Genomic DNA, 10,667 nt, shown 5'->3' on the forward strand with positions numbered 1-10,667 from the left:
CACGCAATATTTTGCAACAACAAAAAACGGGCTGACAACAATAACATTTATTACGGAATACCGTTAGATGGCCAAACAACCGTACGAAAAAAATCACAGAAAAAAACAAAAAAAAAAGAAAGAACCGTGAAGAAAAGAGAAACACAGCTGATGGGGGAATGGGAGAAAGGAGAAGATAAAAGAGAGGAAGCAGAAAAAGGGATGAATCTTTTGATTTGGATTTTTCTCCTTTCTCCTCCTATCCCCTTGGTTGACCATCTCACTCGCACCTCAGCCGCTTCTTGCTGTTGTTTTTGTTGTTTCGCTCGAAGGAAGAGATGTATGTGCGAGCGAGAGGGGGATACGACTATTTCACCTGCCACTTTTATAATTTTCGCTTAAATCGAACGCCGATTCGCAGTAACGCTGTCAAACCATCGAGCCGTCTTCGGTAACCGCGGTTAATTCAGAAAAATTTACGTTTTTTTGAGTTTCGAGACGACTAAATAAACAGCTTGAGGCATCCACGCAGTGTGCCCGCCGCTTTTTCCGCCCGCAATAATCGATTTGTTATCGCCTACCGCTTGTCTGTTTTTCCATGACTTCAATAAATATGGTAGTACTTTCACAAGTAGGGTATTTACCAGATATATTATTGCGGGCACATTTTTCGCAGTCGATGGATTATAGAATGAATTTTAAATATACAATTTACAATCAATGTAAAGTAAAACTTCTATAAGAGTCAATAAATTAATTGTATAAAAAATTCTTTAAATGCAATCCAATTTGCCTTATTTTTAAATTTTAATTTAATATATTTTTTAAATTTTTTTATTTTTAAAACTATAAAGATTCATTCGTTTATTATAACATTAAATCAATTATCAATGATCATATTTTTAATTTCATAATTTCGGAAAATATATAGTTCTGATATGTTAAATACACAGACTTATAACCTAAGTAAATTGTAAAAGTATTGCATTTAAATTTAGGTGGATACCAGGGCTGGATGAGAGAATTGGGTTTAAAGCATTCGGTATCATCTGGTAACTCTACCCATTTTTTGACGAGTGTGACCAAATACGGAAGCGGGTTAGGGTTGATAAATAATAAACAATTTCACAATTCCTCATTTCGTCCCTTTAACCCCTTAAGAAGAATGCCCAAAGAAAAATCCAAGTCCCGCCATCGCAGCCGCAGTCGTGAGCGGCGAGATCATCGCAGTCCGGATCTAAAAAGCAGCAGGAACAGAGATCGGGACCGCGATCGTGAGCGGGAAAAGGAGCGCGACCGCAGGGACTACAAGGATAAGGAGCGTGATCGGCACAGGGAGAAGGACAAGAGCAGAGACAGAAAACGCGAGCACAAGAGCAGGAGGCGCAGGTCCTCATCCTCCAGCTCGTCATCATCCAGTTCGTCACCCAACTCTGCGTCCGGAGGCCCTCGCTCGCCGTTGGCCAAAAGCTCTATGAAGTTGCTCCAAACCCTGGAGGCGCGTCGTCTTGTCGAGCAAAAAGAACGCCAACGGAAAAAAGAAGAGCTGAAGGCCCAGGAAACACCCGAGGAGAAGCGTGCCCGTCGCCTGCGCGAAAAGCAGGCCAAGGAGCAGCGGCGTCGTGAGCGAATGGGCTGGGACAACGAATACCAGACGTATTCCAACGAGGACAACCCCTTTGGCGATTCTAATCTCACCTCTACATTCCACTGGGGCAAGAAGCTGGAGGTAGAAGGCTTATCCAATCTCTCCACCAAAACCGTAGAGGTTCTGTCACTGCAAAAGCAGCTGGAAAATCGCAGAGAGCTGGAAAAGGTGAAGAAACGGCGGCAGGAGAGGGAACTGGAGCGGCAGGTGCGTGAAGATGATCTTATGATGCAGCAGCGGGCCAAAGAAGCAGTACAGTTCCGCGAGTGGCAGCGCCAGGAGGATCAGTTTCACCTGGAACAGGCTCGCTTGCGCAGTGAGATTCGCATCCGCGATGGCCGGGCCAAACCCATTGATCTCCTCGCTCAATATGTGGCCGCTGGAAATGCGCCACTCGAGGATTCTCTCGAAATGCAAATGCATGAGCCCTATGTTCTGCTAAACGGCCTGCCCATGGAAGAGCTGGAGGACCTACTGGTGGATATAAAGGTCTACGAAGAGCTGGAGCAAGGAAAGCACATAGATTTCTGGAACGACATGATCACCATTGTGCAAGATGAACTGCAGCGGCAACAGAAGCTGAATGCGGAAAGCAGTTCGATGAATCAGCGAAGGGATGGCATTCACCAGGCTGTCGTCAAGGATGTGGCGGATATCTTCAAGGGTAAGAACGCCCAGCAGCTAGAGGAGATGAGGCAGCGCATCGAGGCCAAAATAAGTGGACGGGCGGACGGCGTCGACATCAGCTACTGGGAGAGCCTGCTTTCGCAACTCAAGGCTCACATGGCGAGAGCTCGTCTGCGGGACCGTCATCAGGCCTTGTTACGGGAGAAGTTGTTGCTTTTAAAGCGGGAGAATGACGATGATGCGACGCAGGAGGAGACGGCATCGCAAGTCAAAGAAGAGCAGATGGAAACCCAAGACATTGACGTCCCTGAGAATGGGGAGAGCTCACCAGTGGAAGAAGATGATCCCCTCAGGGAGCTGCGCGATGCAGTGCGCCTTTACCAAGCAGGAAACTATAGTCCGCGCTACATACGCGAAGAGGATTTCACTGGCAGACGAGTGCAATCCGAAGGCAACGACGAGCCGGAGACAGATGGAGCCCTTTACGAGGAGGAGGATGATGAGCGGCGGACGCAGAGAGCGCGTCTGCTTATCCTTCACCCAGAACGCGTAGACACCACTAACTTGACGCCGCAGGAGCTGCGGATGCGCAACGAAGCCAGGAAGGGAATGCAGGGTGACGAGGCGGAGTTCAGTGTGGAGACAACCCTTGATGCAGTGCCTCAACTGGCCACCGACAAATACCGTCCCCGCAAGCCGCGCTACTTCAATCGCGTGCACACCGGTTTCGAGTGGAACAAATACAACCAGACGCATTATGACATGGACAATCCACCGCCCAAGATCGTGCAAGGCTATAAATTCAACATATTCTATCCGGATTTGATGGATAAGTCGCAGACACCGCAGTACTTCCTCACACCTTGTGCCGACAACGGGGACTTTGCTGTGCTGCGCTTCCACACCGGACCGCCGTACGAGGATATTGCCTTCAAGATCGTCAACCGGGAGTGGGAGTTTAGCTACAAGCGGGGATTCCGCTGTCAGTTCCACAACAACATCTTCCAGCTGTGGTTCCACTTCAAGCGATATCGCTACAGGCGGTGAAAGGTTGGCTGGCGATGTGTAGAACTTACCGTGGATGACCTGAAACTTCTTTTTTTTTGTAGCCTTTGTTATGTCGAAATAAAGTGTAAGAACATAAATCGTCGAAAAAAGTCTCTAGTTTATACGATTTGTAATCGCTCATTATCATTTGAAAGATCCTTAATTGGTGAAGATACTCCTTGTATCTTTAATTTCTGCTATACATATCCTTTTTGTTTCATAAACTAATTAAGTCACATTTTTGCCAGTCGAAGACCTGGATCATTTTTGGAGTAGTCAACTTTATAAGTCTGATTTCTACACGAAGTTTCGTATCACAGTTATATTTAAGGGTTACATATTTGGTAGAATCTTTAGTTTAAGACAAATATATATCCACCCATCACATCACGCTGCAATCCTTGATGGGCTGCTCCTGGACCTTTTCCACAGGCTCTCCACGTTCGGCCTTTTGAACTTGGGTCAGGACACTGGCATGCTCTGGAAATGCCAGGCAGGAGAGCTTTGAATGCACCAGCTGCCCATCAATTGTCACTTCGAAGGCTCCTCGGCGTCCTTGGCGGCATGTTATGTCCAAATCGGACGACGAGGCCAGCAAGAATTCGCGCAGCAATTGGCACTGTCCCCTGAAGTTGCAGACGCCACTGCAGGAGGGTTAAGTACTGTTATTCACCATAATTGTGGCTGAAAGCGATGCCTCTTACCAGTATTCTACCTCCACTTTCACCATTACATAAAAGTAATCAAAACAAAAAACAGCTGTCACAAAAGTATCGCTATCGTTTCGACACCGGGAGTTTATCGTTACACTTGAAAAAATATAATTAAATTACAAGATATATTGAATAAATAATATTTATACCTTTTTTCAACGATAACACCAGTTATATACTCTTCATTCATAAATTAAACTTTATTTCTTTGAGAAATTTGAATTATTCACAATTTTTGAAGATTTTCTAATCAGAAAAGCGATTCTGACAGTAAACTAATAAGAATGTGTTTGAAAATGAACCCAAGGCTTAACCCTTGTTAGCTCTAGCTCTAAGCAGTGTCTTGCAGGCGGCCGTGTGGGTTTTAAGCGGGAGTTCATCTGGAAATTAAAGGATATTAATACAAGAAACTAAAATTGGCGGTCTTTAAGCCACGTACATATCTTGTGATCGCCTTGAACCGGGAGCAGGATATTCAGTTGCTCTGGCTTGGTGCAGACAAAAACATAGGGGCTTTCCGATTCTCCATTGGGATATGCATCCCTGTACTCCTCCTGTGGCAGGCAACTGTCCACGTGGACGCAGCCTAGCAAGCTGCTAGTAGGATAATGAGTGGGGAACTTGATATCAGGGTCTGGAAAATATATTAAAAGTTAAAATTTATCTTTGTTGTATAATAGTATAAACTTACCCCCGTAGAGCACCTTGTAGAATCCCTCCATTTGGGCAATGTCCTCGGCGTGCGGTTCCTTGGAGGTGGAAGCTATCCACAATCTTCCACGATGTTCACTGTACCACACTCGTCCTTCGTGCCTTTTGGGAAAAAAAAGTATTAATTATAAGAAATCTTGAAAACTGACTAAACAGCTACACACTTTTTGATGCCAGCCACTAGCAGCGAAGCCCATGGTTGGTGCATCGACAAGCACTGTCGCATGTCCTGCATTTCCAGCAGTTCTTTATCCTGCACTCGATTGTAGATCCTTTCCAGCCCATCGCTGGCAGCTGTGGGAGCTGGCCAACTCTTAGATTCCTTGCTGGCCTTGTATACCGGCGGCTTGGCCATGTCCAAGTTAGGTGCGAGAGCCAAAGCTGAGTGGCCAGTGATCGAAGATGAACTCCAGTTAGATGCGCCACCTGACGATTTGGAAACCGCCGCCAGTTCACTTATTACTTGCTGTTCGTACTCCTTGGAAATGGTTGGCTCCTCTGGCAATTCCCGGCCAGCAAAGTCCACGCGGATCTTGCGCTTCAGCCGGCTGCCGTGCTTCATCTCCTGCATTTCGCTCTTCAGCTTTTCGTACTTCTCGCGCTCCACATCGCTGAGCCAAACGGAATTTTCCTGAAAATGGTTATTTTGTGAATGCCTTAATAGAAGATTCTTATTTCTTTCCCAGATTTCCCATTTTATGTATAATTATAGAACCCACCTGGAAGTAATCCAGCTCATCGTCAATAACCGTTGTCCTCTTCTCACTATTTTTGTCGTATTCCAGGAGACGATCCCTTTGGGCCAGGGCCTTGTCCAACCCCTCCTTGGAGGATTCCTTGGCGTTTTCCTTTCCGGACTTCTTGCCCTGTTTTGGAGCGCTCTTCGAGCCGCCCTTCTCCCTGGCCACCTTGGCCAGCTGCTGCTCCTCCTCGGGCGTGTACACAGGATCACCGCAGCACAAACAGGGGCCGCTGCCCTCCTGTTCGCAGACGATTCTACCGCACCCCAGGCAATTGTTGATCAGCTTGTGCTGGGCTGCCTGGCAATCGCAATGCCTTCGGCCCTTCAACAGTATAGTGTCTCCTTGGACTCGGCCATCGCTGGCATATAGATTGACGTACTTCCCTGATTTTCCCTTGGCCCCTTGGGAAGGATTTTGATTTGGGCCCTTGGCCGGCGATGTGAGCGGCATTTGTTTGATGGGCGAACGACTTTTGCCATTGTTTCGCGGCTGTTTCCCACTCAATAACATGCGGCGGCAATTCAGCAGAAACATGCGATGCTCCTCATTATCCTCGCTCAACAAGTTGCCAAAGTAACTGTCGAATTCATAGTCATCTTTGATGTTCAATATGGCTCTGCAAAAGAATTGCTTAATTTCAAATCAATTTATTTGGATATACCCGCCACTTACGACATCATCTGATCCGTGACCACACAGTCTAGACACTTGGACAGCGTGTCCTGCACGAATTTCTCCATTTTGCAGTCAAATAATGGAGTAAACCAAAAAAATTTAAAAAACACTTGTGAAATTACTTTGAACAGCAACGCAGGCTGATATCGACATAAATCGATATCGATAAATCAGCTGATTACCGATTAAACAGGTTCTTAAAAACTAACTATGAAAACATAATTATATTTTGAAAATTTCATAAGTCATTTCTTATTAAAGGTTTGTTACTTTTATGTTAATGATTTATAAATTTACTGTAGAAAATTTAAATGTTAAATACGGCAATCGTTAACCAACACTGTTTATACCATATGTTCCAAAATGTGATTAAATTTTCATAACACTTTTAAATACCCTAAGATATTTGATATTGGTCGAATATCTTATCATATCTTCAAATGGAAATTTATTTCTTAATAAGTAAATGCAAATATAATTGAATGAAATTAATTTAAGTCTGACTTGTATTCGATTAATATGTAAATAATATAAATAAAACCTGAACATTAGATGTAGTATTTATGAATGCATTGTTTACATAGATTAAATACATAAATGTATGATATTGAAAAATGAGGCAAATCATTATAGATTTTATCTTATCTACAAGAAAGTTATAAAACTAATGAAAATCTCAAAGATAGTTTGGCCTACATATATCTAAAACACAAAGCAGTAATATCAATAGAACGAACATGATAGCTAATGTATACTATCGTATATCGTTCTTAGAAAGAGTATGGCGCAACAAATGCGGCGATTGATTGCAGGCCGGCGGCAAATAAATAAAGCCCGATTCCCACTCAACTCAAATAGTTCCCAACATGTCTTCATATCACCCGGAATTCTCCGCATCGGAGCAATCGAAAATAGACGCGGAATTCTCTAGATTGGCCAGTAAGTGGAAATCATGGTGAAATACCTACTGTAAACAGATAACGGCATTAATTATACACATGTATATCAAACAGAGAACAGGAGTGTTTACCTGGATCATGCAGGCACTACTCTATATGCCGAAAACCAGGTGAAAGCCACCGCGGAAGAACTGCAGCGGAATGTGTTCTGCAATCCGCACACCTGTCGCCTCACCGGTGATTTCGTGGACCAAGTACGATTCAAGTGAGTTCATCCATGTCCGTAAATCATGTTATTAGAATAATAATATTTAATAACAATTCCATTGTCATTGGGTTGCCCTTGCGGGGGGCTTATAAAATGTATAGAATTTGGTTCTGAAGTTCCAAGGCAATAGGCCGTAAACAAGAAAGAAGAGCGTAGATTATAACATAAACATTTATTGTTTATTTTCTTAAAAGCTGTCAGTTTAAATACTAAATAAGGAGGAAATTTATGCTATATTACGTTATATACTTTTTTTAATATTAAATAATCAAGTTTAAACAATCCACAAAGAACTGTTAAAAACCAGTTATGTATCTATTTATAAAATCGTTTAAACGTTTTCACACAAATTGAGTATGATTATAAATTATTAAGTATAAAAACAATCGTAGTTCTTTGAAGATAAAATATTAAAAGTTTAAAATCTGTTCTCTACGTTGATAAAATATTATCAAAGAAGATTAGTATAATATAAAAAAAGGAATTACCCAAAAGCTCATCATCGGTTAAGCATTTTGGTATAGTTCATAAAAATTGTAAGTAAAAAGTATATAAATCCATAAAATATATTATTATTGTTAATCTTTTTAGGGTACTGGAATTCTTCAACACCACTGCCGAGGATTACCATGTGATCTTCACGGCGAATGCCACAGCTGCTTTGTCCCTAGTGGCGGATAACTTCGATTTCGGGTCATCGGGAGACTTCCACTTCTGCCAGGAGAACCACACCTCAGTGTTGGGAATGCGAGAAAGGGTCCAGGCAAATGGTATATATATGCTGAGGGAGAATGAAATCTCTGGCAGACTGGCCAAAGAAAACGGAGTTCGAAAGCAATCCGAGAAAACTGGGAACTCCCTTGTGACCTTCTCCGCCCAGTGCAACTTTAGTGGGTATAAAATTCCCCTGGATGCCATTGGATCAATCCAAAACGGTGGCTTATCCAAGCCGGGAAAACAAATTTGGGGTTCTAGAAGAGAGAAAGAAGAAAGCACCCAGAATGATTACTATATCTGCCTAGATGCCGCCTCTTTTGTGGCCACCAGTCCCTTGGATCTGCAGAAATACCGTCCAGACTATGTGTGCCTTAGTTTCTACAAGATCTTCGGTTATCCCACGGGAGTGGGTGCCTTGTTGGTCAGTCGACGAGGAGCCGAGGCCTTCGGAAAGCGTCGATTTTTTGGCGGCGGTACCATCAATTATGCATATCCTCATGCCATGGATCATCAGCTAAGGGAATCCTTCCACCAGCGCTACGAGGATGGCACTCTGCCATTCCTTGCCATTGTGGGATTGCTTGAGGGCTTTCGCACGCTGGAGAGATTAGTGCCCAAAACGGGGGAGTATGGCACCATGGAGAGGATTTCGAGGTATGTATTGGATTATTTTATCATAATAAAATATATAAATACAAATATTACCATATTCAGGCACGTTTTTGGCTTGGCCAGGTACCTGGAGAACGAACTGAAGCAGCTAAAACATCCCAATGGCGAACCCCTCATCCAGCTGTATAATAAAGTGGGCTACCAGGATAAATCCCGCCAGGGAGGCATTGTGGCTTTTAATGTGCGCACGGAATCGGGATCCTTTGTGGGGTTCGGTGAGATCGCCTGTGTGGCTGCTTTGCATGGGATTCTCCTGCGAACAGGATGTTTTTGCAACATCGGTGCCTGTCAGTTTTACCTAAATCTCGATGAAGATGCCATGGATGCGATTTACAAGCGAGCGGGTCGCATATGCGGTGACTACTTTGACCTGATCGATGGTCAGCCGACGGGAGCGGTACGTGTATCTTTTGGCTACATGACCACCATCCGCGACGTGGAGGAGTTTCTTAAGATGCTGCGCTCTAGTTATTTGGCCACCAAGCCGCAGCAGAGGATACAATTCATCGAAGATCAGGCGGAGCAACTGCCACCATTGCTAAAGGAGAGAGTCCAGCTGTTAAGGCCAAAACTACTCCAAATGGCTATATTTCCGGTGAAGTCCTGTGCCGCTTTCAAGATCGAAACGCAGGGCTCATGGCCTCTGACGGATCAGGGTCTGAAATATGACCGCGAGTGGATGATTGTGGACATGAATGGCATGGCGTTGACTCAGAAACGCTGCACGGAACTGTGCCTGATAAAGCCTGTGATAAGGTCGAACCAATTGGAGCTGCGGTTCGGAGACGATTCCTCTGTGTCAGTGCCACTTTCTCTGGAGGATCAGGCAGCAGACTCGGCGAAATGCGTCAGCAAAGTGTGCCGTCAGCCAGTGGAAGGATTAGATTGTGGCGACGAGGTTGCCCAGTGGTTGAGCCAAAATCTGGGCTTAGAGGGCCTCCGATTACTGCGACAATCGGGCCAGAGAAACTCTTCCAAGGATCAGCAGAAGCTAAGTCTGGTGAATCAAGCTCAGTTCTTGCTGCTTAACAAATCTTCCGTGCGATCCCTTCAATTCGAGGAGCCTTTGGACGAGACTGTGGATCGTTTTCGGGCCAATATTATCATCGATACGGGCTGTGCTTTCGAGGAGCTGGCCTACAAGGCACTGTCCATCGGCGGCATCCACTTTCAGGTGGAAGGTCCCTGCCAGCGCTGTGATATGATCTGCATTAACCAAAGGACCGGCGAACGATCGCCGGAAACCTTAACCACAATATCCCGCCTTCAAAAGGGTCGCATGAGATTCGGAATTTACATCACTAGAATTCCTCAGGACACGAACAATTTGGAGGGCAAAGACCAGCACATGACCTGCGGCGACATTGTCCTGGTGGAGTAAGCCCTTCTCACATCACATCTTCATTTGTCCAATCGGTTAGTTGACTATATGTATTTTATAGTTCTCAAATCATTTTTAAATATCTTTTTAAGCAAATTATTTTAGCTTAAGGACATATTTTCTGACTTAAATACTTAACTCTCCACCATACCAGCATAATCTTAAATGTTATTTTTTATTTAGTCAGCTTTCATTTTGCTTATACTTAATGTTAGTTTTATAAAGAGAAAACTTTAACAATCATGCACAAACATTCACGCATAGTTTAAGCTCAACGTAACCGGATACCTCTTGCCAGTTTCTTAAGCCTTTGAAAGGCCTTAATTGAAAAATAAACACAATCAAATCAATTTGTCTATACTAGAGTTTTTGGGGAGGGAAATCGAGTTTCGAATGTGGGGTTGGTAAATGTCACTTTGAATCAGGCGCCCATCACTCAATTAGGTTCCTAGCAGGGTTGTCATAAATGCAAGGAAAGCTTTTTAATACGAAATATAATATCCTCTTATTTCCCTTCTTTTTACTTTTAAATATATTTTATGTCTTATAACTTAAAAACTTGTCATTAAAAACCTTTTTTTTTTTAG

General features: G+C 43.8%; 5 protein-coding genes across 5 annotated transcripts in view; 2 read left to right on the forward strand and 3 right to left on the reverse strand.

Annotated features, from left to right (window-relative positions):
* The window catches only part of LOC108109678 (mannosyl-oligosaccharide alpha-1,2-mannosidase IA), a 62,002-nt gene extending 61,450 nt beyond the window's left edge, over positions 1 to 552 (reverse strand). The window contains exon 1 of the mRNA XM_017218270.2: positions 356 to 552. The gene's annotated coding sequence lies outside the window, so the exon portion shown is untranslated. The remainder of the gene's footprint in view (positions 1 to 355) is intronic.
* Positions 553 to 1,064: 512 nt separating this feature from the next.
* Positions 1,065 to 3,399, forward strand: LOC108109677 (cactin). Its single transcript, XM_017218267.1, has one exon. The coding sequence runs from the start codon at positions 1,145 to 1,147 to the stop codon at positions 3,299 to 3,301; it is 2,157 nt and encodes a 718-aa protein (XP_017073756.1). The 5' UTR covers positions 1,065 to 1,144; the 3' UTR covers positions 3,302 to 3,399.
* Positions 3,400 to 3,562: 163 nt separating this feature from the next.
* Positions 3,563 to 4,040, reverse strand: LOC108109679 (migration and invasion enhancer 1). Its single transcript, XM_017218272.1, has 2 exons — positions 4,006 to 4,040; positions 3,563 to 3,945 (listed from the first exon to the last, which is right to left on the reverse strand). Exons 1-2 carry the CDS (start codon positions 4,029 to 4,031, stop codon positions 3,684 to 3,686), a joined length of 288 nt encoding a protein of 95 aa, XP_017073761.1. The 5' UTR covers positions 4,032 to 4,040; the 3' UTR covers positions 3,563 to 3,683.
* A 150-nt stretch (positions 4,041 to 4,190) lies between these two features.
* On the reverse strand, positions 4,191 to 6,288 carry LOC108109635 (activating signal cointegrator 1). The gene is made up of 6 exons (XM_017218211.1): positions 6,141 to 6,288; positions 5,445 to 6,084; positions 4,890 to 5,356; positions 4,706 to 4,827; positions 4,454 to 4,648; positions 4,191 to 4,394 (listed from the first exon to the last, which is right to left on the reverse strand). The coding sequence occupies exons 1-6, from the start codon at positions 6,206 to 6,208 to the stop codon at positions 4,324 to 4,326; spliced, it is 1,563 nt and encodes a 520-aa protein (XP_017073700.1). The 5' UTR covers positions 6,209 to 6,288; the 3' UTR covers positions 4,191 to 4,323.
* Positions 6,289 to 6,937: 649 nt separating this feature from the next.
* Positions 6,938 to 10,430, forward strand: LOC108109714 (molybdenum cofactor sulfurase). The gene is made up of 4 exons (XM_017218346.1): positions 6,938 to 7,082; positions 7,157 to 7,307; positions 7,902 to 8,681; positions 8,742 to 10,430. Exons 1-4 carry the CDS (start codon positions 7,010 to 7,012, stop codon positions 10,078 to 10,080), a joined length of 2,343 nt encoding a protein of 780 aa, XP_017073835.1. The 5' UTR covers positions 6,938 to 7,009; the 3' UTR covers positions 10,081 to 10,430.
* The last annotated feature ends 237 nt before the right edge of the window (positions 10,431 to 10,667 follow it).

The sequence above is a fragment of the Drosophila eugracilis genome, unplaced genomic scaffold, assembly GCF_018153835.1.
Source record: "Drosophila eugracilis isolate 14026-0451.02 unplaced genomic scaffold, ASM1815383v1 contig_649, whole genome shotgun sequence".
Lineage (NCBI taxonomy): Eukaryota > Metazoa > Arthropoda > Insecta > Diptera > Drosophilidae > Drosophila > Drosophila eugracilis.